We start from the raw sequence: 26673 nt of genomic DNA, 5'->3' as shown, positions 1-26673 counted from the left end.
CCACGCTATAACTTTGCTATTGATGACCCAAATAAAAAAAGTTATACTGGAAACGAAATGGCTCTAAAAATACTACAAACCTGAGTGAGCATATAATTTCTATACCAAGTACCCATTTATTGCCAATGGTCAACTTTTATTTTCTAAATAGTAACCTATAATTTTTGTTAATGATTCTGTTAGAGTTTCTTTTTGTGATTGTAATGGCATAAAAAAGTATACCATTTGATAACAAAATTTCCGAGAAAAAAAGCAAAAAAGGTTTATCGTCAGTCACCTGTATGTATCAAGTGGAAGGCCAGTTACATATTACAAAGCGGAAACAGTGTTATTTTGTCGTCTACACAAAAAGATTTGAAGTATGGGATACTCTAAAAAGATGATGACTTTTGGAGCAAATATATGGTACAACAATTAGAAAAAATTTATCTGGGCGCTTTGTTACCTGAAATAATAATTGATTCCAGGCGTGCCAAAAATAGGCCTGTTAGATGCATATTAAAAAAGATCTATAATAGCAATGATTAATAACATGCAACTATTACTAAATTACGCGTATTCAGCATTAATTAAATTAAAGGCCAGATTATAGAAAAAGAATTAAATATTTAAATTTAAAATTCTACATTTTTTTACAGCATTGTGGATTATACCTATCGGGCAAACAACGTTAAAAAAAACGCGATTTTTATTCTACCTCTGTGGTGGTGTGAAAAAGGATACATAACAAAGAACAGAGAAGTATTTGGCTAAAAGTAATAGCATCAGGTAGTAAAATGGAAATTAGCTCGGTGCAGAGAGAAGTCGGCCGGCCCCTTGGTCCTAGTCCCAGCTCAACTAATGGGTGTTGTAATGGAAGGCTGATATTGTTGGTTGTCATCATCACACTTTCGAACAATGAGTTTCGTTTTTTATTTTCCCTCGTAAGTCAGAATTTAACCGATTTCAAGAAAAACGAAGATTTCTCCGCATTAGATTATACATTCATGATTACAATGAGCTAGTTTAGAACTCAAACAAGTTACACAGCGAGTTTGAGAAGAAACAAAGATTCGTTAAAATGATGCCAAAATCTGACTTAAAACTTTGAAACAGTTCTGTTCAGAGATAAAAACTTGACTTTAGTTAAAATGGTAGCTGATCCTTTTTTAGTTTTACGGAGGCTGCAAAAAAATAAAACACAATACTTGTTCAAAACTATTTTTTAATTGCTGTGGTACATGTTAATTTATAAATGGTCTGTTGAAAAGTCCATAACAGCTCTTTTCAACCTTGTTCCATAATCAGAGTCGTCAATTACATTAATTTTATATCTATTCCAATACTTTAAAAACTCTCGGTGAATGGATTCTCCTGTTTGTTCAGACCACATTCCCAAACCCCTGTTTTTCAGAAAAATAATGCAGTCTTTCAGGTGACAGGTAATACTGTGGATTTTAATAGTTTCTGATAAGCCTATAGCAATATACATTTTTTTTAAATGGTTTAGCTGATTCTCCAAAACATCAGGAACTACATACAAATTCGAAAAACACGTTTCGACAACCTTGTTCATTGCTTTAAAGGCCGAAATAATGGCACTATTTGGAGTGGAGACACATTTCCACGCACATCAGCTTCTAAAAAAATTGCATCCGATTCTTTGAGAAGTTTTCAACATGCATTTCCTTCAAAACTATGTGTTGCAGATACTCACAGGAAACTTGCAGTCAGATTTATTAAATTTGGCGCTTATATGTAATTTGATCAAGTTGTTAATATTCTCAGTAATAAGAAATTTCGACACACTGGATTTTCCGAATATAATTTTTCTTCCACAAGTTGCAAAAACTTTTCTTCTATTTTCTTCATGGGTACATTTAAATTTCGCTTTCGCACTCATTGTTGCAAAATATTAACGTAAAACTGATAAACTGTTTTATATTTGACATATTATCATCTGTCAGTACAGTTCAAAACGCCTCCTTGATATTATTTAACATATCTAAAAATACGTACACAGCGAAAGCTATTAGAATGAGTAAAATTATAAATATGCGGTATAAAATGTAAAAAGGATCAGCTACGATTTTAACTAAAGTCAACTTTTTATCTCTGAACAGAACTGTTCCCAAGTTTTAAGTCAGATTTTGGCGTCATTTTAACGAATCTTTGTTTACGCTCAGACGCACTGTGGTTAAAAATGAGACCGCTACGAGTAATTTTGAAATTGCAATTGTTTAATCGTAACGACCAGTTTATTGCCTTAATCGAAAAATCAATATTTCTCCTCATTTGATTAAGTCAAAAGGAATCGAGCAACTTTTCAACTTCAAATTTGAAGTTTTTAGGAGTAATTTGCGTTTACATTGGTTTAGTATAGGGCTACGATTTCGAGATGAGGACCCTTAACGTTGAGAAATGACTTTTCGTTTTTTTCAACTAATATTCAAGTAGGAAACACCATTTTTCGTCTGCGTCACACTCACATCAATATCTAGTGAATGACTTGAGATATTTTCGATATCTCTTTTCATTTCGCCTACACAGCTTCTAAGCAGAGCATTCTATTTGTGTTTTTTTAACAAATTCTTCAAAACAAAATTATATTTTTCTCTTCATAGTTCACTAATAAAAATGTTATTCTTTAAATACAAAAGAAAGAAAACGGTCATCTCGTACCGTTTTCTCAAAAAACGTGATCGAAAATCCACTTTTTCGACCGTTCAAAACTCAGGTAAACACGAGCCGAAACCTAATTGTATAGGCTGGAAAAACGTAGAAAGAGTATCTTTTACATGATGAGTTGTTGACTGTGTAACTTAGAAACTAAGCGTGTAAAACTAGAACCAATGGCAATTGGACGGATACCTCCATCTTTTTTTGAAAGAGCACAAAGTGAAGCGCCATAACTGTAGGGTCTAATTTCGGAGTTTACTTTACCTGTAAGCATTAGATTGCAACGATTGGTGATAGCATGTAATAAACGTTGTCCAGAGTCACCTGTACTTTTACAAAGCAAGTCTTTGAGTTGTTGAGGTCTGAGTCTGTCCATTCCTGCAGCGGAACCATTTGGAAAAGATAATATAGCTTTAGATACCTGGTCCTCAGAGACAATAAGATGCTGTTCATTTTCTTCAAGTTGAGTAGGAAACTGATTTATTCTAGGACTAGGATGTTTAGATTTTAGTACATATATTAGAAGTGTTGGAAGTTTCTTTTGCAAAAGTATCATCAGACGAAAGTATACGTACAGCACCCCTAATATCGCCATCATCTACTTTATTTTTAACAATTTTAAATTTAGATAATTTAGAAAAATCCGTGTTAGAATAATTTCAAGTCCTTATTAGATTCTGCATTTTTCTTCACTGTTGTAGATCCGTTTCCTTTTACATTTTTCGATGGGATGTGTAGTACTGTAAAAGCAGAAAAGTTATCAAGTGACACACAATCTTATTGCTTTAGTAAGTTTGTTAGGCACTGAAATTCTAGCACCACGTGGAATTCATCTCAAAATGCAAACATTAGATTTTAAATAGCAGAGTTCGGTATAGAAGAATCAATATTTTTATGACATCTTGAATTGTGTATCTTTAAACCATTATTGTTCTTGAAATATTTGATATCGGGACAAATTTGACATTGTATTTGACTACTGTCAATTTTTGAATTTTGTAATTCGAGATCCACTTCTGAACTAGAACGTATCTTGGGGGACGTAACTGATGATGGTCCATCATCACTGTCTGAGTCCGAACTATATTTGTATCGCGGACGATGATATCTTCCATAATAGGAGACCAAACCATTTGAAGTTGACTGTGAGTTGTTAGTAGCAAGTAGAGAACTTTTGTGCATCTTCATCGAATGAATAAATAAGCTTTTAGGGTTTGCCTTCAGACATTTAGGGCAAATCGTTTCTTCAGGAATTTAAGCTTCATTGCAAAAAGTGAAGATGACAGTCGTATTTTATTTTTTTATTTATAATTTATATTTCTAACAAAATATGACTTTTACAAGACATTCAAATAAGATGTTAGTTTTGTTTGACATTTTTTTCCCTCTAAATTTTCATCACTGCGATATTTCGATATTTACGTAAAGTTAATATATCATCATTGTTAAAAATATTGCGTTCACTCCAGAGAAGTATTATATGAAATTTATTATTTCAGTTTTTTAAAATAATGTTAAAACTCTTCGCTGTGGTTTCATATTTTGACGCACTTGCCCGAACAGTAAATGTAAAACACACGTTTGCCAGGTCCAGTTCAAACTAAACATTTTCATTTTTAATTGATGTGCCAAATGAAATGTGATCTTTAATAATTCCAAAATGCTCTAACAACTTTATTTCTTGTCTAATTTCAATAAATGATATATCAAATGAAATGGCGTCTAAGAGACTATAAGCTGACATACAACCATTTTTTTTTTAAGAAGTAATGTAAGTAACGCTGCAAGCATTCGGGGCACTTTTCCAGATTCCGCATTGTTAGTTAGCAAAATAGTTAAAATGAAAGTTAGAGAGAATTAAAATAACTGTCAAATTTCAATTTTAGTTTTATTCTAACATCTTGTGGTACTGAAAGGAAGGCAAGAAAAGAGTTAAGACAAAAATACTAAAAAGGAGTATTAGCAATGAAATTTGACTTCTAAAATTATTTGTCGGGTGGTTTCAATTTTCTTTTGATCTGCCCTTCAAATGAACTCGTACAGGACTACAGGACGAATGAAAAGGTATCTTCCATTAAATGTTCCAATTCTTCGAATTGTTTCTATGGCTGAAATTGGTCGGTCTGGGAAACCTGAAGCAAATGTTGCTTGGAAGTTTCTTAAAGAAAGAAAGAAAATTTCATGCCTAGTAGTACTTTTTAGTATTTTTGTGTTAACTCTTTTCTTGCCTTCCTTTCAGTACCACAAGATGTTAGAATAAAAAACTAAAATTGAAATTTGACAGTTATTTTAATTCTCTCTAACTTTCATTTTAACTATTTTGCCATGAAATTGTTAGGAGAGCCAATAATTGAAACTCTTTATTTCTACATGTAAAATCCTATGTCTCGTAAACCAATTCTACACCCTATAACAATCTCACAGCTAACCCCCAAGCCAGAATAACACTTTCCTCAAAAATAAACAGCAGACTTATTCATTAATTTCAGGGTTATTATGAACGTAGACAACTTTTTCGATCCCGAAACACTCGATAATGCACTTGATGAGTGCAGAGTGATTCATCAGGAGTAAAATAACTTTGTAGCGGCGCCGGCGTCGAGGAATAATTCGTTTAGTTTTAAACGTTTATTTACACAAACTTAGCATACATTCGATTCTTAATAATAGGAAGAGCCTAGATGCCTAAACGTCTACTCTGTCGTATCCTAAAGTCCCAGAGGCCTGGAAGCTGAAGGAGTCGATGAAAATCTCGCTGATTCGAGTCGAGCGTGAGTTTATATAGGGGAGGTTGACGCGGAGAGGGAAATCGGCCGATGGTAGAGGGACCGGCTCGAGGATGGGAGTCCACTTGCAGCGCCACCCGCGCCTTTTGTTGAAAACATGGCCACAACTTGTAATTATATGTAGGTCTTGGTTGCTCTTCCTGAGGTCCCCATGTATAGTGGTCGCCTACACTCTAATAGCAGACCTTTTTTTGTTCGCTATTGCAGTCGGCCCATAAAAAAACTGGTTTGTTGAGAAGACACGCGCGATGTACATGCAGGAGCGTATTCAAAATGTATTAAATTCGTTAGTTTCTTTCAGGTCGTCTGTTTGGCAGTGTTATTGTTTTATGAAGTGTTTAGTGTGTGAATTTTAATTGTAGTTATTTATATAATAATTTGTTAAAAATTCATTAGCGCGTGCATAATGTTCCGTCCATGGGAGAACAATTTTGAAGAACCAAGTACAAGCCGAGAAGACGATGTTTGAGGTAATAGATATTTATTTTCAAGTGACGACAGTCGCGATACTGACGATGACGTGGCATTCAGTGATAACGATAGTGAGCCAAGTGATGAAAACATCTTAAAAAAAGGAAAACGATTTCACCTAAACGCCCAAGCTAAACAGATTTGTTTAAATGTATACCAGAACCTTTTGAATGATCCCAGTGATAAAGATAAAGGAAGCGTGATTGCACGGGCAGCATTTTTGACTGGAGTTCCTTATTCATCAATGAGCCTATTGATTAGAGAAGGTGTAAAAACGAGAAAAAGACGTACAGATTTTGGAAACTGCAGGCTAAAACCAAGGATTGTATAAGAACATAGGATAGCCGAATCCCTATACTTGCAATGTTGTCCGCGTCGAGCCGCGTCCCCACTCTCGCGTGACGTCAGCGACGGACACGCGACCAGTTCGCTCTTTCATCCGCTTATGCACCGTAAACGGTTGAGATTTTTAAATTTGAATTTAATCACTTTCTGACAAAAATGCCAGGACGTCGTTGTGCAGTATTTGGCTGTAATAACAGTCGAATACGTACAAAAATCACCAACAGTGAAATCGTCTATCATAACTTCCCAAAGGGAAAGAGTAATTTTGTATCAGATACGGTCCGTAAAGAATGTATAAGACGCTGTAAACGGGCAGATAAGTGGAATCCCGATACTAGCCAAATCTGCTCAGTCCACTTTACTGCAAACGATTATGAACGTGATATGAGAAATGAATTATTAGGTAAGAAATAATTTTATTCATAATTAAATAGGTATCGTTCTCAGTATATACTTACTCGTATTTATTCTAACAAATTATTGCTAGGGTTGCCTGTACGAAAACAGCTTAAAAAACTGCTGTGCCTAGTTTAAATCTTTCACAAATATCGAAAGATGAAAAGAATGGTACAGTACGGGAGGAAAGATATTTAAAAAAAAAAAAGGAAAATGAAAGGAAAGAAGAAATAAATAGGTTAATCGCCGAAGAGTCGATAGCATCTTCTTCAACGGCATTGCTTACTTTAGACGAGCCGTTGGCAGCATCTTCAGCAGACGAATTTAATAGTAATAACTCGGATAAACCTCTAACTGTCTCAGCAGAAAATATATCAGAACAATATTCGAAGCTTCGCGCAAGTCACACAAAATTATGTAAAGAGATGGAAAATACGAAACGGAAGTTGAGTTTGCAAAGGAAGCAACTTCTGTATTATAAAAAGAAGAATAAAGAAGACAAACCTCCACAAAGTCAGGAGACGCTAACTTTATTAAAAAAACTTTTAACAGAAAATCAAATTGCTATTCTTCTAAACAAAAAGAAACGCGTCAATTGGACTACTGAGGAAATTGCAGTTGCTTTCACTGTTCGTTACCTTAGCAAGAAATGTTATATATTTTTGCGGACCAAACTTAATTTTCCCTTGCCAGCGTTATCTACTTCAAGAAGCTGGGCATCAAAAATCAGCATAAAGCCTGGGGTTTTGAAAGATGTATTAACTTTTCTAAAGGTAGCAGGAGAAAATATGTCTGCAAAAGAGAAAACTGTAGTCCTTTCTTTTGATGAAGTCAAAGTTTTATCGACTTTTGAATACGACGTTGGTGAAGATCAGGTTCTAGGTCCCTACAATTTAATGCAAGTCTGTATGGTTAGAAGCCTATTTTCTTCTTGGAAACAACCTATTTATCTAGATTTTGACCAAAAAATGACAAGGGAGGTGTTAATGGATATAATCAGTCAATTGCACAAATTATCGTACAACTGTGTTGCAATTGTCAGTGACTGCGGAAGCAGTAATGTTGGTTTATGGAAAGATTTATCTGTGATATCAATAAAACCCATTTCGAACATCCTCAAGTTAAAAAAAAATATTTATGTTTTCGCAGATGCCCCACATTTACTAAAACTTCTCCGTAATTGGATTTTAGACAAAGAATTTATCCTAAAAAGTGATGGAAACAAAAAAATACGTAAAGAACCTTTAGAAAGTTTAATACAGTTAACCAATACAGAAGTAAATTCTTGTTATAAAATTTCGGAAAAACACATTACAGTTGAAAAAAGTAAACGACAAAACGTAAGACTAGCGGCAGAATTACTATCTCGTAACACTGCTCAGGCTTTATTACGGTACAAACCAGGCCCTGATGAAAAACTCGCAGAGGATTTAGGGATGTTCATAGACGACATTAATTCTTGGTTTGATATTTTTAATAGTCATGTGAAAACATCGCCTGATCCTAATCGTATGAAAGCCCCTTTTGGAATTTATTTACACGAACAAGAACAACACTTAAATAAAGTTAAAGATATGATATACAGCATGAGGGCTGAAGGTAAATTTTTTTTACAAATATTTCAGAAGGGAATGATAATGTCCATAGAATCCTTGAAATTGCTTTTACGAGATATGAAGACCGAATTTGATGATATACAATACTTATGTACTTATAAACTCAACCAGGACTGTTTGGAGAACTTTGAATGAATATCCATCTCCCTTAGAAGCAATGAAAAGGATGAGAATGATTATTCTAGGGAAGAATCCTGGTATTTTAGAAGCACAAGTAAGTTTTTGTTTATTCGTCACATACATATATTATTTTTTAAAGGTGAACACCCAAGAAACGACTCCTGAAGAGTATGTAGTTGCTAGGGTCTTGGAAGAAGCTAAAGTTTCAGTTGAGTTACCGGAAGAGAGCAATGCAACTCAAAGTAGCAGTGGAAGCTCATTTTCATCATCTGGAGTTTCAGAAACATCTGATGCAAAATCACCCGAAACAACAGATGATGCTTTTGAATACATTGCTGGTTTTATAGCCAAGAAATTTAAAAACACTCATCCCCAACTAGGCGATTTTACTTACAGAATTAAATCTGATAATGCCTACAGTTTACCGTCATGGGTACAACAGCTTTCCTTTGGGGGTCTTATTAAACCATCAACAGATTTTTTGACGACCATTAAACGATGGAACAAATATTTTGAGATATTCCATGGCGAAAACAAACTGCGAAAAAAGCCATTAGTTGTCAAAAAGTTAGCTCTCAAAATTAAAAAACGAGAAAACTTATCTTTCGATGTAATAAAATTATTTTGTAAATTAAGGACTGTTATCCGTATTAATTATTTAAAGACAAAAAGAACCCTTGATAATGCTAAAAAATCGAATAAACGTAAGCTTTCTACTGTTACACCAAATTCAGATACTAAACGGAAACTAGTTAAAAAAATGCGGAAAACAGTTGTTAACTTTTACTCTAATTATAATAGTATGTTATTCAACGAGTTCGTGTGCATGAATAGGCCAGTTTAAAACGCGAGTGAAACGATTCTTGTGTGTTCACCTTTAAAAAACAATGCAGGTATTATCAACAAAAACTTAAGATAGGTTCTTCTAAAATACAAGGATTCTTCCCTAAAATAATCATTCTCGTCATTTTCATTGCTTCTAAGGGACATGGATGTTCATTCGGACCTCGACATCTAAGTTGGAAGAAAAAGTTCTCCAAACATTCCTGGTTGAGTTTATAAGTACCTACCTACATAAGTACTGGTATACTGCATATCATCAAATTCGATCTACATATCTCGTAAAAGCAATTTCAAGAATTCTGAAGAATTTTTACCTTCAGCTCTCAAGCTGTATAATTATCTTTAACTTAAATTTAACTTGAATAAATTTACAGCGTTTTAAACTGACCACTCATGCCATAAAGACCCCAATTTACACACGAACGAGTTGAAGGCGAGGTTTTTTTGTTCGACGAGTTTAAGAGCAAGTTCTTTAAAGACCCTTATACACGTGAATCGCACGCTATTTTTTATTATACCTGCACCGCAATCTGAAAATTATAACAAAAAAAAATAAATAATTGAAATATCTTTTCCGTATTAATCTGTGTCATTAATCGTTGATATAGAAATAATCAATTGTTGTCGTTTCGTTGCTACGTATATTTATTATAAATGGTGCATAAAAGTGTGTATTTATCATTGTTCAAAATGTAGGTGAATTTGTTGTTACCTAAGCGACCTTAAAGCTTTAGTGTTTTAAGGGCCCTTTTTTACACGCATTTTAGTGTCAAAAACAGGGACTATGATTCAGGTATGATAAAAACAGAGATTAAGATTCAGGTAACTATGTATATTAAAAAAAATTTTTTCATGTACTAATAATTGCACCGAGCGATCATTTAAAAAATAAATCGAGTTTGCTTCGGAGCCTATGCTATAGCATGGGTTGCCATAGGTAACACGCCGACTCGATTTATTTTTTAATTGATCACACCGTCTAATAATATATAAATAAGATAATAAAAACGTGTATTGTAGCAAGACATTGGCGGATCAAATGTACATACATAACGTGTGATTCAAAAAAACTTTCATCAAAGTGTGCCATGAAAAAAACTACCTATGTCTGAACATAAAGTTGGATGGTTGAAACAGTTTAGGGACCCTAGAACTACGAACATGTTGTTGAATTTTGAACTACTCAGCCGTTTGAAATTTGAACTATCAATCGGATAATAACTGGAAAAAGAAACAGAGTTCGGTTTAAAAGGACTTTTTTAATGAAACAAATGTACTTGATTGATTTAAAATTAATTATTAACAACATTAATAAATGAAACTTAAAGAAGATGCGTTATGTGACCACCACCTTCATCCATGCATAACCTAACTCTTCTTTCAATGGAGTCAATAACATTTTGCAATATCCACGGCGAATTATTGATTTCTTTGAATTTGTTAGTTATCCTTTGCCGAAGATCATCCATATCAACCACAGGTGCACTGAAAATTGAATTTTTAATGTATGGCCACAAAAAGAAGTCACACGGGGTCAGATCACAAGACCTGGGAGGCCACTCATGTGGCATATTTAAGCTAATAAGGCGGTTGTCATAAAATTCCATTAAAAAATTAAAATTTGCCCAGGTCGTGTGAATGCGAGCCCCGTCTTGCTGGAAATAGCCTTGTGTTGTTAATTCATCATCATCATCATCTAACAATGTCTCAATAAAAGGAGTTAAAATTTCCAGACGATATCTCTCGGCATTGAGTATCCCTGCAATTTGAACATTTAAGTTTTTGAAAGTTGCATACATAATTGAATATTTACCTTCAAAAAATATAGGCCCAATTAGTCTTCTTCTACTTATTGCAGCCCAAACTCCAATTTTCTGTGAATGTAACGGTACTTCAATATAATAATGAGGATTCTCGCCACTCCACATTCTCATATTTTGTGAGTTAACGTATCCAGATAAGTGAAACCACGATTCGTCGCTAAAGAATGTTTTTTCCAGTATCGCACCGTTGTTATGAAAGTTCTCCATAAACCATTGACAGAATTGCTGTCTTCGAGGTCGATCATTTGGAAGTAGTTCATGGACTAGTTGTAGACGATAAGGATGTAAATGAAGATCTTGTTTCAGAATACCCTGACAACTGGTATAGGACAGATCGACTTGTTGGCGTATTGAAGTATTTGGCTGCTCCTCAATTACTTGTCGTACCGTTTCAATGTTTTCTTCATTTCTCACCTTTGGTCTCCCACTACCTTCTTTACGTCCTACACTTCCAGTTTCCCTGTATAAGTGCACAAGATGATGAACTTTTCTGCTAAATGTATCAAAATGCACGATCACTTCTGGAAAAGTTTCCTGGAAATGTTTAAATGCATTACGTGTGGAATAAATCCACTGCCCATCAATTTTTACGCCGTTTCTGAAATAAATTTCCAACATGCAGCGTTTTTGGTGTTCGGTGAAAGCCATAGCGTTCAAATAATAAATTAATAACCTATAAGATTCACAATCGTAAATCTGAAATTAAATCTGTCAGAATTGACGCAAGCTACGACATGCCTCTCATATCTATCTTTGTCTTTCATGGCATACTTTGATGAAGGTTTTTTTGAATCACAGGATATTTCATTAATCATTACCATTCATTGTACGTTAATTTTGGTTTGAGACAAGAGTTTTAGATTTATTTTAATATATGTATCTGTTAGAACTAGATATTGTTTCGATCGCATAATAGGTACATTAAATTATAATTGAATTACTTTACAGAAAAGTACAAAATTTAACTCGACACTCGACGGGATATATCATTGTAAAGCCGGCTCCACACTATGCGGATACATATGCGCATGTTCGCGAATCTGCGGCATGTGTTGATATTTGTCAGAGTTGACCTTGATGCGAACATACACCGAATGGTCCATACACACCATGTGTGATTAAAACGCACTCATGTGGTGTGCCGTGCGTGCTAGAAAACACCGCATGTATCTACGTAGTATAGAGATAGAAGATAAAAGTGTTCAGTGCATCCCACATACTGCCCCGTTCTGAGTTTATAATAATTATTATTTAGACAGACTATAATTAAGGGGTTTGTTGGTGGATCATCACGTGGATATGGAGGATGATAATGCGATTATTGCGGCAAGCGCCGCTCTTTTAACATTGTCTTGTGGGCTATTATTATTGCAGTGGAAAAAAAAGGAAAGGATGAAGAGAAGAAGAAAAAGAAGATGGTGGATGATTTCTGTTAACAAAAGTAGATTGAGGTGGGTATTACAAAATGCATGTTAAGATTTATTTCTTACATCCAGGCTATTAATCCATGTCTTAAAAGGTATATGTTTTCTTTTTAGGTATAATGGTTCTGATCTTTTAGGCGATCTCCGTAAGGAACCTTCGGGAAAATTTGAAAACTTCTCCCGAATGTCGACAGAAGATTTCGATTACTTATTAAATAAAATTAAACTGCAGATTACAAAAAAGGATACTGTTTTAAGAAAAGCTATTTCTGCTGAGGAACGATTCGCCGTTACTTTGAGATTTTTAGCAACGGGGGATAGTTTTCAAAGCCTTGGATATCTTTTCAAAATCTCTCCTCAGGTGATATCAAATATTGTGCCGGAAGTCTGCAACGCTGTCATCTCTGTGTTAAAGGACGAAATAAAGGTAAATAAGTAACATATTAGTAATACTACAATAAATAACAGAGTTTGTGTTTTTTATTCATCAACGAAGGTACAAAAAAGTAAAAAAATATGTTAATATGTTAATATGTAAATATGTTTGTGGTTATTATTCATTATCATAAGTTTGAAGAAAATGTTGAATTGATTGTGTAGATGATGATCCGGGAGAATGAATGGAATGTGTTGAGTCTGTTGATGCTGGTGATTGTGGAGATTGTGGGGGATAAGGCGATCGGGTAGTAGGACCAGCTCCTATGTCAGTAGAAGAGTTATGAAACTGATGATGGTCAGATGCTGCTGGATATGAGGATGCAGGCTAAGTGCACGGCTGTGAATGACTTTGTAGATTGTAAGTAGAATTCAGGCTGGGGACGCCTCCAATATGAATTAAATTGAAAAGCAAATTATCTATTTTATTCATAATAATTGCCCGTGTTCTTGGTTCTACCGCACGAAGCTTGCTTGCGAGTAATTGCCCGTAGAGAGCGCAATCGTCTGGTACATTTTCAGGAGCGGAAAGCCGTCCCATAGCTTTGCCTAGAGCCGAGGAAGCTTGCTTCATGCATTTGTGTATCTCGGCAGGATCCTGGGTACGATCTACAACTGTTGCACGCTTTCTTTTATGTGGTTGTGTCTGAGGCGATTTAAAGGTCTGTTTAGGTTGTTCGCCAGCTGCCATATGTTCTTCAATATCTGCTTATAGAAATATGCATTAATAAGTACCTTGTTCATGACATTTAATAGACTAATCATACCTTGCCCCTCATCACATATTTTCGTTTGTTGTATATCATCACCTTCCTCTGAGCCTTCGCCCATTGTAACATGTTCACATGCTTCCCCATGAGGTTCTGCTTCAGAATCGGTGAAAGTGTCCCCACTAAAGTCACCCTAAAAGTGGAATATACAAAGTTACTTTTGTGATCACTACAATTTATTATTATTTATTGTTCCAGCTTCCAAAAACTTCGCAAGAATGGTTGACAATAGCAAAGGGATTCGAAGAATTGTGGAACTTTCCTCATTGTCTGGGTGCTCTAGATGGGAAACATATAGTAATTCAATCACCATTCAATAGTGGTTCGGAGTATTATAATTATAAAACTTCGTTTAGCGTTGTTCTCATGGCGGCTGTTGATGCTAATTACTGTTTTATATATGCCGAAGTTGGATGCCAAGGCAGAATTAGCGATGGTGGAGTGTTCAAACACACGGTTTTGTATGACAAACTGGAACGAGAACATCTCGAAATTCCACTGGACGCACCTTTAATAATAGATCACGAGCGGACACTTCTACCTTTCCTATTCGTTGCAGATGACGCTTTTCCGCTTCGCCGAAATATCATGAAGTCCTATCCAGGAGTTCACTCCAAAGGAAGTACACAACGTATTTTTAATTATAGGCTGTCGCGAGCTCGTCGCATTGTGGAAAATGCATTTGGTATTCTAGCTTCAGTTTTTCGCGTGTTTAGGAAACCAATGTTACTACAGCCCAACAAAGTGTCTACTATTACAATGACCTGTATTCTTTTACACAACTTTTTGCGAAGAAGTAAAACGTCATCAACTCGTTACACCCCCCAAGGTACACTTGATGTTGAAATAGAGGGTCGAGCAATTCCTGGCTCCTGGCGAGAAGACCAAACAGAAATGTCATCTTTTCTACCACTTACCAGAATTGCTAGAAAACCTTCAATGGAAGCAAAAACAATCCGCGATAAATTTGCAGAATATTTTAACACATCTGGGAAAATTGAATGGCAAGACAAATATTGTTAAAATAGTTCTTCTATACATATATGTACCTATAATAATTAACAAATAAACAAATTTCAATAAAGGTTGTTGGTTTTGTGAATCTAATCTATAGTGAATCTAATTTATAGTTTTTGGACAACAAATTGAATCAAAATAAAATTACTTACTAAAAATAGTTCTTGTGTTGCCTGAGAAGTGCAACGCTAGTAGTTAAATGTTTAGTAAAAGTTACCTCTTCTGTTCGTAGTGTAGGCTTAATTTTTCCTACCCCTCTTAGAAATCCGTCCAGCTGAGCAAAAGCAAACCACGAAGGTCTGTATACCTCATCCGCTCCTGCTCCCGACTTTTTTGAGGCCAGAATTTTATGCTTGATGCTGCGATACGTCGCCATGAGAGCATCCCTTTTTTTTTTTTTTAAATCGGTGACCGACACCGGGGTGCTCATTTTTTTATGGATTTCTTCCCATGCATCGGCCACTTCATTCCGGTTTTTGTGGCCCACATGTTTTGGATCCCAAATTATGGGATACCCTTCATATATTGACACAAATTCCAAAATAAGAGCGTTTGACCACGACATCATTGATGAAATCAGGGAGTCAAATATCCAATATCAGTGCGCATAGTGTGTATGCAGAATTATTTTCATGTTCGAACGTGTTCGCACAAGGCCACATTCGCTTTGATGTGTGCTTTATTTACCGACTTTTGTCCGAACGTCCACGCATGCCAAGCCTCGGCGAGCTTCGCGATGCGTGATTCCATACACACTATGCGCGAACCTTTGCAAATGCCGCAGATTCGCGAACGTGCGCATATATGCTCGCATAGTGTGGAGCCGGCTTAATACGCAACGCATTCAGTCTCTGGTCCGTGGCTGACGTCACAGCCCCCCACTACGCTCGGCGAAAATATTCCGGCATCCAGCTATCCTATGTTCTTGTACAATCCTTGGGCTAAAACCATCTATTGTAAAGCTGCTAAGAAGTACAGTCTATGATGCTTATAAAAGAAATGAGATTCCTACAGTGGAGATTATCAATAGGGAACTAAAGGAAAAAGACATGAACGTCAGTCACCGCACATTAGGAAGATGGTTACGAAAAATTGGTTTTAAGTTCCAGACCATAAATAAACGCTCGGCAATAATGGAATGTGCAAGAATTGTTAGATGACGGCGATCATATTTAGATGATATTGCCAAATATAGAGCCGAAAATAGACAAATCTATTACCTAGATGAGACATGGTATGACACGCACGACACGGCGAAAAAAGGGTGGACTGATGGCTCAAACAACTGCCGAATCAAGCTATGGCTCCAGGGAAAGGAACTCGGTTGGTGATTTTACACTGTGGATCCAGTGATGGCTTTGTTGAAAACGCATTATACTTGTGTGGAAAGAATATAGAACAGTGTAATGTAGATTACCATAAGAACATGGACACTTGTATGTTTGAAGGATGGTTCGAAAAGTGAGTGCATCGCTCTGAAAATATGTACTGTAAGATTTTCAGGGTTTCTGATTACGAATTACGAAATAAAATGGCTGACCCAAAATGGCGGATGTATTTAAAAAAAATTAAAATTATTGTCGTGAAAGTATATACTGTAAGCTTTTCGAGGGCACTGATTATGAATTTGATATTAGATTTATCAAATTCAAAATAACGGACACAAACTGCCAGATATATTTTGAAAAAAAATTAAGTTATTGTCCTGAAAGTACGTACTATATGTTTTTCGGGGTCGCTGTTTAAAAATCTGATATCAAATTTATCAAATTCAAGATGGCGAACCCAAAATGGCGGACGTATTTTGAAAAACAAATTAGTTATTGCTCTGAAAGTATGTGGATACTATAAAGTTTTCGGGGTCGCTGATTACGAATTTGAGATTAGATTTATCAAATTCAAAATGGAATCGTATTTATTAATAAGCAGTGAACAATTTTAAATGAAAACGAAAATAATAGAATCGAAGTAAACATGTGCTAACTTCGATAGAAACGTTTTGTTCAAGTCATTTTTCATTTTTTGTGTAAAAGAACATGCAGAGTTTGAGCATTAATTCCATCTCATGTTCATTTTGGATATAAGATGCAACAATTTTTGGGAAATCGAGATACGACCACCTTTTATTTTTACACTGGCGAGCAAAAAATTTAGGTCACATTGAAATTGTAACGATTTTTGAAATTTTCTTATTTTACGCTTATATTTGCAAATTGTAAATCATTCTACTGTATTTTGTAGGGTAAATTTAATATTCAATATTGATTCGGAAAGCATATTTTTTGGTTTTTATGATTTATTCTGAAAAAACAACAAATTCACATTTAACGAATTTCAACAGATTGTTACTTGGAATTGAAAAAAAGATTAAAAAGTAATGATTAGTAACGTGTATTCCCTCCTCTTGCGTTAATGACTGTTTGAAGTCGACGAGGCATACTTTGAATTAAATTAAGGATAACATTCTGGTCGATGTTATTCCACTCTTGCAATAGCAACTCTCTCAGCTCCTGGGCAATTCTTGGTGCTGGTGTGTGCCGTCGGACACGTCGTCCCAACTCATCCCAGACATGTTCGATAGGATTCATGTCTAGACTGAGTGCTGGCCAATCAAATCGCCTAATTCCGACTTCATCCAGATATCCTCTGACAATACGAGCTGCATGAGGTCTAGCATTATCGTGCATTAAAATGCCATGCTCACCCATAGTGATCATGAAAGGCATAACGTGATCTTCTAAAACTTCCGTAATGTACCTGTGAGCTGTCAGGGAGCCATTTTGTATGAAGACCAAGTTTGTGCGTGCTTCTGAAGAGATTCCCGCCCAAACCATAACCGACCCACCGCCAAATGGAAGTCTCTCGTCAATACAAACTGGAGCATATCTTTCTCCGGGCCTTCTCCATACTCGTCGACGTCCGTCTGACCCATTGAGGCAAAAACGCGACTCATCTGAAAACAGTACGTTGCTCCAGTCTTCATCATTCCATGCCAAGTGATTTTGGGCAAAAGCCAATCTCGCTATTCGATGTCGACGTTGTAATGGTGGACCTGTAGCCATCCTCCTACAAGACAATCCAGCAGCACGTAGTCTTCTTCTAACGGTCCACTCACTAACATTTACATCTCTAACTTCTTGGAGTTGATTTCGCAGCAAAACCGCAGAAGCTGTTCTATTCCGCAAACTTGTGGACACCAAAAAACGGTCATCTCTTCGGGTGGTGACTCTTTTTCGCCCGGATCCTGGTCTTCTTGTTATCAGGCCAGTCTCCTCATAGCGCTGGTAGACATTTTGTACAGCACAGAGGCTTTTACCAACAATTCTTGCAGTTTCACGTTGTCCTCGACCATCTTGTATCAACGCTACAATTCTTGCCACAATAACAGGGTCTAAAGGCATTATGACCTGTTAAATAAGCACTGCAAACACTACACCCTGAGGCCGATAGGTTTTACAGAGATTAACCAATGCTAAACTGAAAAATAGGCAACGAAATGTGGATTTTCAATTAAAGCGAATGCAGTCTATTTCGTATAAATCGTACAAACTGTGACAATATAATGGCAAATAACAAATATGACAGATAACATTCTCTGAAAACAAATGATTAAGTGCCTACTAGTATAGTTTTCCCATTCATAATTTGGTTTTATGGCAGTGCAGTTGTAATTATTAGGGGCTGGGATTGTGGTTTTGGCAATAGCCGTGAAGATATTGTAGTCCGGGCAGGTACTTACCCTTCAGGGCCGTCTCGGCTGTTTCGTAAAGCATCAGAAAAGTGATTTTGCTGCATGTTTTTGAGAAATAAATCACTGAATAAATTTAAAAAAATATCGGTGGAATTGCACTTTTAATTACACATTATAATACATACATAATAGATTTTACATAGGAAATAAACATGTTATTAATATAAAATGTGCGTTACACTGCTCTTTATAATAAAATAATCGTAGGGTTGTAAAAAAAACATTATTTGCTATCCATTAAGTCACTCTCGTCATCATCGTCACCGTCATCTTGGATGAACATTTGCAGTAACATAAAAATTCTCGACCCCGATGACGTGGTTAATGCAATTCTTCCACAACTCCGGCATAATGTTATTGACTTCTCTCCTTATTAAATCAACGACATTCGCACTTGAAGTAGGGGATGTGTTGTTTCTCCTTATAGCCTTCTTCAGTGTACTCCATACCAATTCGATGGGATTAAGGACACAGTAATATGGCGGTAATCGAAGAACATCGTGATTGTTGGCTTTCGCCAAATTGTCAACTCGATATTCCGCACTTATATTGAGTTCTTTAATTATATTTAGCAAAGCTAGTTTTGTATTTTTGCCTTGTGGAACCGGAATCTTATTGCTTTGCATATAATCTAAAATATCCTGTTTCCTTGTCGTACTTGTGGGCTTTTTATTAATTGGTTTCGAGTGGTAACTGGCATTGTCCATCACGATTACAGATCTTGGGGGAATATTTGGAAGTAGCTGATTTTTGAACCAAGTTTCAAACAATGCAGAGTCCATGTCACAGTGATAATCTGCTGCACAATGTTTAATGTTTTTTGCCGACACAAGTAGACCGTTCGTTGCCCATCGATTAGACCCACCGGCATGGAGAATAATTACTCTTTTTCCCCTGGAAGCCGGAGCTTGTAAAGAACACTTACTACTTCCATCACTCAAGCCTTTCTTCACCACATCATGGGTATCATACCACGTCTCATCCAGATAAACTATCGGCGTCCGTCAGTTCGACCACGCTAATGACATAGCGTTAATCCGACCCTTCAGTTCGACCACGACCTCGCTGCCGAGGGATTAGGAGATTAAACCAGTGATTCTTAGAAAATTATAATTTCACTAACAGGTGCTAGAAAATGGCAGGTTTTTTCTTATTATCTTTTGTCAAGATCTAGGGATATTATTGAAAAAGACACCAAAATAATTTCAAAAATTAATTTCAGAATTAATTTTAACATAGGTTTCTGCCTGAAAATTGAGCAAAATATCTAAAAAGGCAAAAATATTTGGATGCGAAGAATAAAAGTTGCTGTTGAATTTATTCTGAAAAGATTCACATGAATTAGTTATGTATTAGGTATGTAATAACTATTTCTAAAAGCTTGAATTGTAAACATTTGACAAACAAAACTTTGTACAGAATTGAAAAGTTCCATCCATGTAAATTGTGTCGCTAGAGCACAGAAAATGTAAATTTCTAAAAGTCGAAAAAACTATGAAATGCTTAAAAACTCTTCGTTTTTATTTGTTTTTGTATGAATTTTTTGGATTGCTTCGAACACCTCATTTCGATTTTTCGGTAGAGTGGGAAGTACATTTTTCCGGGCAATATATATATTTCTCTGAATACAGTCTAAATCTTTGCCACCACTGAAGCGCAAACTGTTGTCACCACAAACTGACAAAATTAACAACTAAACATACAAAATCTTAGAGGGGTATTTATATGGACGGACGATTTATTTAATTGGTCCTAATTACCGTAATTAGGACCCACCCCTTGCGTGGTCGAACTGAAGGGTGGGATTAAACTTGCCAGGGGAGGATGGGAGTATTATCCAGGTATCCGTGGTCGAACTGAGTTTTGTACAAGAATCCGATACTTCGTAAATACAAACGGAACGATTCGTTGCAATAATTTATATCAAAACCTAAACTGATTAATTTGCTCTTCAGCGATACTATTGTCGGAACTTGATTGTCTTTATACATGTTATAAATAACTTGCTTAATTTCGGTACCAAGGGTTTCGGAAATTCTTGTGAACTTTTGTACATCGCGCTTTTTTCTTTCCATGTTCTCACTTGATAATATTAACTGCACAGTCGAATACGGAACTTTGGTCAACTCACTTGTAACTTTAATGGGGGCTGAACAGTTCTTCTCCAGTAAAGTTTCATGCACGCTTTTAATAATTTCTTTGGCATCCGTTGAAAGATGACGGTGATGGCACTCTCTGGGTTCGGGATGTTCATCATCAGTTATTTCGGGTTCAACAATAATTTCTTCAACAATAGGTGCGTGGTTTTCAGCAATAACTGCGTTGTTTTCACCAATGGCTTCCCATGGACGAAACATTTTAAAAACTTTCAAGGAGGCACTGATTATAACTGAATTCACAGACTGAACTTTTAACTTGAGGATTCTCAATAATATGTATTAGAGAGTGGGATTAACGACGCTTTGCTGTACTTAGTCCGACTACAACAGGTAGAAACTCATTAAGATACAGGTACCTACATTTAAGAGTAATTTTTAAAATTTGACATCAGTACCAAAAGTGTAATTAAACAATGACCGAAAGTCCAGCAATTAGAGAAGTAGGTAGACGCTATATTTGGAATTTTTGAATGACAAATTAAAATGAAATAATATTTGTTTCCTTTGAATAAAATGACTTAAAGTCCATTGACGTTGGATTTTCCTCTCAAGGTCAAATAATTTAATTTTTTGGCTTTGTAATTATGTTTTGTAAATAGTGACATGCAGCTAACCAACATAATGCGATTTAGCAATGCTCAATCCAAACTGTACGGTGTTTACCTGCATGTCACTATTTACAAAACATAATTACAGAGCCAAAAAATTTAATTATTTGACCTTGAGGGGAAAATGCAACGTGAATGGACTTTAAGTTACTTTTTTTGACCTGATGTTCTTGTATTTATCTAATGATTGAAAAAGACAAGAATTTGAATTTTTGATTCAGTGTTCGCTAATTAATTATCCAAAAGAATAAACAACAAAATTCTAGGCATACATCAACTGAATATGTTCCTTGCGGCAGGCGTTCGCGATCACAGACCTTCTTTTACAGTCTTAGAATTTATGGCGGTAGTTGCCTATTGTCGGGGTATTTAACTCCCTAACAACAGGGCTGGTAGTAAAACCAAATTATAAATGGGAAAACTATACAATAATTCCCTTATTATTATTACTACTAAAATTATTTGCAATTTCTTAAGTGACCTAAATTTTTTGCTCGCCAGTGTTTCTTTTTTCAAGAATTTTTAGTTGTTTTTTAATGTAGAACTCCATTTATCGGGTAGCCATGAGGTTTACCGAGACCCATGGCGGTAGTTATAGAGCTGACTGAGCGCGCCAACGTTTGCCACGCAAGACGTTAACGGCTGTAACTTTTAAATAGGCAACTTTAGGCAGTGCGCACTTTAATATTAAAAAAATATACACTTTAATGAAGATGTGTATGTTAAAATCGCGGCGGTTGCTCGTGAATGTAAAGAGCATACTCCACTTGTATCCCGGCATGAAACAAATAAATTTGAATTGCAGTCCTACAGTTAGCGTTGATTTTACAAAAGAAGGAAAACATTTTTTGTCAATTAAAGTACATACATTAATTCTACATTTCTTGCATAAAATAAAAATCGTCTACGTTGTTTTTACACAATGATCACTTGAATTTTATGTTGGAAACACGGCAGCGGAGCGTCGCGCGTGCTTACTTGAGAGGGCTAAATTTCGAATGTCTCAGGGAAGCAGGTATAGAAGATTTTGACCTAAGTCTGTCGGATTTAGATGCACCAAAGCTTCCTATACAAGACTGTGCACAAAAAACCTTAAAATTTCTACCCACAATTTTCGAGTTTTGGCCAGCGAAACTGACTATTCGCCCCACTGCGCGTCACGACGGGAGGCACGGGTGGCCCGCTCCGCTCCGCGGTCACCGCCCGACCATCGCGTTTCGCTTCGTTAGTTTTTTCTTGCAACTCCCTTGCCTTGCAATTCTACGTCACGCGAAATAATTGACACTTATTCCCCTTTGCAATAGGACATTCCGATTTTGGAATGTACGGCGCATCGAATGATGGTACTTCCCATGTACTACTCGTGCGCTCTGACTTGTTAGGAGAATGATCATGACGCCGGTTTGTTTACCTTTCGGTTTCCGCCAACGGGGAATTTTGCAGATGGTTTCTCGGTAAAGTGTCGGTAAGTCCGCGCGTTTGTTGCGTCAGGCTGTCATCGTCGTTCTTCCAGCCGCCCCGAGGCTGGCACAGTTTGTACGAAATGAATTGACCTTGAATGAAATGAGCGACTCAAAAATGTCACGGAAGGTGGGCGCGTCGCGTCGGTACGAGACGTCGTCGTCGATACCTTTTCTGTTTTCAGATTTTTCGATGCTAACTCCGGGTGGTCGAGTAGCGTTGTTATAGCCCCGCAAGCGTTTGTAGAACTTCTTAGGCCTTCTACACCGGCCAAAATGGAATAGTGGCACTTTATAATGCTACAACGCATTTGCAGACTTTCTGGGCAAGTTGTTGGTAAGTGCCTTCAGAAGCTTTAGTTGAAATTCCTGAAAAACTCGAATTAATAATGACAGTTGCTATTGTAATGACATCTGATGACATTTGCATTAAATTTTTCGCTGTGACTAGCCTCCCGGCTCCGGTATTCATACGAATCCCGGTTTTGTTCTGACATCATGCAAGTGACGTCACTGATGACCGGGATTATTGAAATCCCGGCTGGGAACGTAATACATGCATCTAGATTCTAGAGTCCAATTTTTACCCATTTGCGTATGTTTGAGCTAGGATCAGAAACAAATTTAAATTGATCATAAATAATAACTACATAATAAATAATGTTTCAAATTTCTTGACAATTGCTTCGAAAGGTTATGTATGTAATAAGTGAAAGAAATTAAAAATTGTCAAATTGGCAGGAGCATAAAATAACCACAAAGTAACCAACAATAAATAAACGTAGGTACCGCTTTTTTTGTATTTTTCTGTTTCTGTCGTTTCAATTGAGAGAAAGCGAGTAAAGAAATCGTGACATCACCTCACAAGGGTAAAAATTGGACTATAGACGAGATAGACAATCCCGGCCGAAGGAAGTTCAAATGTTCAAGGTAGAGGTAATAACATTAACAACAGTTGTATATATGTAGTTGGAGTATAATGTTTATTCAAAAAGGGTAAATATCTTAATTCTAAAACTAGAAAAATATATTTAATAAACTCTGAGCATAAAACAGTATGTGTAAACAATTCGAAAATAAACTTTGAACACAAAAGAAATCATTAACAAACAAACAAAAAATTATAGATCGCCAGGACAAAACTACAGTGTGGAACAAAATGATCTTCATCTAGTTATCTTTACATTACATTAAATTGTAATAATTATCAATTTGATTGATGACATTTATTGACAGAACTACGTGGCTACTTCAAAGAGTAGAGCGATGCAGGAAAATTTACATGTGAAAAAATTCCCGAGCTAACTAGATGATAATCAATAATCATTTTGTTCCACACTATACTATGGCTTTGTTTACGCCTTACACTCCGAACAAATCCATTTATTTGAATATTTCGGTATTTTCTTTAAAGTCGTACATTTAACGTGCCTCCAGAGAAGGCATAAAGCACAGATAATGCAATCAGATTGATTTCTCGTAATTTCTAAATTGCACATAACACACAGCCATTCGTTTTGCTGCCTTTTTTTTATGATTACATTTTGGACAACTTGCCAGGCAGCATCAGAGAATCTTTTTGAAAATTAATGGGGATATCGATTATCTATAAATAGAAAAATATTTGTTAGCGAAACAAAGAAACTTGCATTAAATTTGGAAAAAACACTTAATATCTTCACTTAGAAATACGAAGATTATCACCGCATAGGGTTAATTTGAGTGGGAGACAATTCGCCTATTGTTGGGAGACAGCTCACCTCTTGGTAAAACTACCTGTGCCGTTCTGGGAGACAATTCGCCTCGTCCGGGCAATTTTGCCGGAGTACATACACTATTACGGATAATACTATCAATTATCAACATAATTACCGGCGTCTCGCCTCCGCATTTTGACTTTGTTGTGTATTATGTTCTGTGTCAATGTTAAGGAATTTCCTTACGATATGACATGAGTATAATAATATACCTTTTTGAATCTCAACTACCAATGTGTTCTCTAAGTCCAAAATTTTTAAATTTTTAAAAAGAGATTGCGGTACTATTCCTGTTGCTGAAATTATATGTTGGTATTACGAGTAGTATCAGTATTATAATAAACACGGTATTGTAACGGTCCGAATAGGTTCGATAAATTAAGAATTTTAATTTTTAAAGTAATTTCAACGAAGTTATTTTAAATACCGTTCATTTGCGACGGAAATGCTGGTCAGTTGTAAATTTTATTGATCTTTGTCGGCAAGAGTGGTACCACATTCCTCAAGTGAAATCTGCCAACCTTTCTTTGAAAATGCAGGTACGCGCCCGGTCCGTACACAACACAAAGATAACAGTTTTCATGGGAAAAGAAACATTGCAAAATTTACTCGTTCGACAATTTGGGGATAATTGAATTAATGAATTTGATGTTAGAAGGTTTCAAATTGAGAGAACCGCCAAACCAATGTTCATTAGGTTAATTTACTTTTTTAGCATTCTCAAATTTGTGGCATATTTGTAATTAAAGGGCGAGAATTGCAGATTAGAAACAGAGCGCTTTATCGTAGAAAATAACTAGAATCCTTTGCACTTTTAGTTAGAAAAGTAACAAAGCAAAGTAGAAACGGAGTCGGTAGGAAACACGGACAACACGGTAAAGCTTCGGTTTCCTACAAAGCGGTACCGTAAAATAGCGGCCGTAATTTGACGGCCGTCGTCGGTGGAGTAAAGTACGGCCGCTTTAACGGCGAACTTTATTGTAAAGTAACGACGAGAACGATGCAGTAAAATACGGCCGCTGTCCAGTTACAATCTATGGATAATCAGTCTAAAGCTGTGTACAATTATCGTCTATCTCGTGGAAGGCGTACAACTGAAAACAGCTTCGGCATCTTACATCTCGTATGTGCATATTTTCGCATTTTATTTCAACCTATTGTTGTTGCTCCCGAAACAATTGATAAGTTAGTTACATGTGCTTGTCTTTTGCACAATATTTTACGTGAAGCCAAAGTGCTGGCTCCATATCAAGCTGCTTTGGATGATCCTATGCCTCTACCAACGCAAAACAGTACTAAACAGTAGAATTTCTGCACCGGACCACCGCACAAAAACGTGCTAGCAATATTCCACCGTACAGAGCGGCCGCTTCCGATAATACGGTGGCGTACTTTCACGAAGCGGTAGGGCCTAACGCTCTGGAGGAAGACACTGGCATTTACAAGCACGCCTCCGTTTTTTTATGACGTCATTACGGTACCGTTTTATAGGAAACCGAAGCTTAACGGTAAAGCCAGGTAGTAGAAATCAGAGGTGTGAGTGAGAGAGAGAGAATGAAAATTCCGAATTAATTAGAACAGTTTTGGGACATCAAACCAATGTAGAACAATTTTTAGAAGTAGCAGATCAACGGAATTTAATTGCATGACATGACACTTACGTAACAGCGGTTCAAGCCCAATTTAGGTTTCAAAATAATGTTAATTTGTTTCATTTTAATTCTGTTTGTTTCATTTTAATTCTGTTTAATTCTTGGTGCTGATTTGTATTATTGTATAGAGTCAGTAATTCAGTGTTCCTGTTTAATTCTGTTTGTTCCATTGTTGAGGTTTATTATTGTATAGAGTCAGTAATTTAGTGGTCTTTTTCAGAGTTATAATTCAACAACAAATTATGTACATTCGGTCTGGTCCTAACAAAAGTCTAAATTTAAACATTTAAAATAATGGTGGAAAAACGGAAACTGTAATTTCAAAAGTTTTAGAGATATCGAAAAGGTGTCGCGATCGGCGTAAAGTAGAACCGAGCTGATTGGTCACTTTGGTCAAATAGGGGTTGCGAAAGTGGGGTGCGCCAGAAATGATAAAACCAAATGCGGGATCGGAAACAAGGCTTTTTTGATTCACTCGGGGTTTGATCTCCAAAGTAGCCGGAGGTACGTTCAGTACTTCCAGCAGCCATTTTGTGACCACTTGCTTTACATTTACAAGGTAAATTATTTCACTAATTTCTG

General features: G+C 36.2%; 1 protein-coding gene and 1 long non-coding RNA gene across 4 annotated transcripts in view; both read left to right on the top strand.

Moving 5' to 3' along the window:
• LOC138140525 (uncharacterized) overlaps window positions 1-26673 on the top strand; it is a 180903-nt gene that overhangs the window by 76101 nt on the left and 78129 nt on the right. Inside the window, exon 3 of one of the 3 annotated variants that reach the window (XR_011162563.1) lies at window positions 639-841. The exons of the other annotated variants lie outside the window; for them this stretch is intronic. This is a non-coding gene — a long non-coding RNA (uncharacterized lncRNA). Of the gene's footprint in view, window positions 1-638; window positions 842-26673 lie in introns of those variants that run through there. 3 annotated transcript variants of the gene reach the window in all.
• LOC138140575 (uncharacterized) lies at window positions 12996-14710 on the top strand. The gene is made up of 2 exons (XM_069061641.1): window positions 12996-13278; window positions 13886-14710. The coding sequence occupies exon 2, from the start codon at window positions 14054-14056 to the stop codon at window positions 14708-14710; it is 657 nt and encodes a 218-aa protein (XP_068917742.1). The 5' UTR covers window positions 12996-13278; window positions 13886-14053.

Source organism: Tenebrio molitor, chromosome Y (assembly GCF_963966145.1).
Source record: "Tenebrio molitor chromosome Y, icTenMoli1.1, whole genome shotgun sequence".
NCBI lineage: Eukaryota > Metazoa > Arthropoda > Insecta > Coleoptera > Tenebrionidae > Tenebrio > Tenebrio molitor.
Note: the sequence above shows the minus strand (reverse complement) of the source record. Positions and strands in the feature narration are given on the sequence as shown.

Coding starts and splice junctions, on each gene's coding strand:
- LOC138140575 (XM_069061641.1), top strand. CDS start 14,054: ATGGCGGCTGTTGATGCTAATTACTGTTTTATATATGCCGAAGTTGGA.